This window comes from Hippocampus comes, unplaced genomic scaffold (genome assembly GCF_001891065.2).
Source record: "Hippocampus comes isolate QL1 unplaced genomic scaffold, H_comes_QL1_v1.1 scaffold130, whole genome shotgun sequence".
NCBI classification, from domain to species: Eukaryota; Metazoa; Chordata; class Actinopteri; order Syngnathiformes; family Syngnathidae; genus Hippocampus; species Hippocampus comes.
The window spans coordinates 2,236,393-2,237,654 of NW_017842057.1; the positions used below are offsets into that span (position 1 = coordinate 2,236,393).

General features: G+C 40.6%; 1 protein-coding gene across 2 annotated transcripts in view; it reads left to right on the plus strand.

The window, feature by feature from the left end:
* pias2 (protein inhibitor of activated STAT, 2) overlaps positions 1-1,262 on the plus strand; it is a 158,594-nt gene that overhangs the window by 90,591 nt on the left and 66,741 nt on the right. For both annotated transcript variants that reach the window (XM_019860949.1, XM_019860950.1), the window contains one exon: positions 133-206. In XM_019860949.1, coding sequence (XP_019716508.1) covers positions 133-206 — 74 coding nt within the window. The remainder of the gene's footprint in view (positions 1-132; positions 207-1,262) is intronic.

Below are 1,262 nucleotides of genomic sequence, written 5' to 3' on the forward strand. Positions count from 1 at the left end.
ACACACACACACACACACATTTATTTATTTATTTTTTCCGGAATTTTCAGAAAAGTCCACTTTCATCTCTGTATTATATATGCAATTTAAAAACATAAAAAATATTCTTTTTCTCTATCATCTCTCATCAAGTTAAAGAGAAGCTCACTGCAGATCCCGACAGCGAAGTTGCCACAACAAGCCTTCGAGTCTCCCTCATGTGTCCGGTAAATACGTCATTATGGAATGCTCACATCGTTTTAAGATAAGATAAGATAAGATAAGATATCCTTTTTAAAGAAGGAAATCAAAAAAATTACTCAAGATCTTGGCGATGGAGATTTGTTTCGTGTTTTTTTTTTTTTGTTTGTTTGTTTTATTGTGCCCTGAGCTGTCCCCAATGCTTAAAGCATTGCCTACAGTGCCTTGTGAAATGTTTTGCTCACTTGAACTTTTTGACCTTTTTCTACATTTCAGGCTTCAAACTTATATATTTATCGACAGTAATCCCTCGTTTATCGCGGGGGTTACGTTCCAAAAAGAACCAGTGATAGGTGAAATCCGTGAAGTAGTGAGCTTTATTTTTTACAGGTATTATACATACTGAACTATGTATACAATGAAACCAAAGACCAAAACCTGTTTTCAGGCCCAAGCACAAAAAAACCAAACATTTTCAACAAATAACTACAGTTTTTGGAAATACTGTACTGTAAAATAATATTGCTTGAGCGCCTCCTCAGGTGCCTTTGCTAGTGCAGAACGTTTTGTCGACATTGTGGGGTATGTATGTACAAAGACGAGGAGCGGAGACTGTTCACGTTGGTCACTGCCTTAGCCAATCAAGATGCAGAATGCAATTCACTGTTTAAAAGCATTAATATAAACTGCACAAAAAAAATCTGTGAAACAGCGAAGCCGCGGAAGGTGAACCGCGTTAGAGCGAGGGATCACTGTGTGTGTCTATATATATATAAAAAAAAAAAAAATCCTCATCTCACCCCTCGGGTGGTGTCCATCCCTCATTCAGCTCGGTTCCTCTACCAGAGGCCAGTAAGCTTGAGGGTTCTGCGCAGTATCCTTGCTGTTCCCAGCACTGCACATTTCTGGACTGAGATGTCCGATGTTGTTCCCAGGATCTGTTGCAACCACTCATCTAGTTTGGGGGTCACTGCCCCGAGTGCTCCGACCACCACAGGCACGACTGTCACCTTTACCTTCCAGGCTCTCTCCAGCTCCTCTCTGAGCCCTTGGTATTTCTCGAGTTTCTCGTGTTCCTTCTT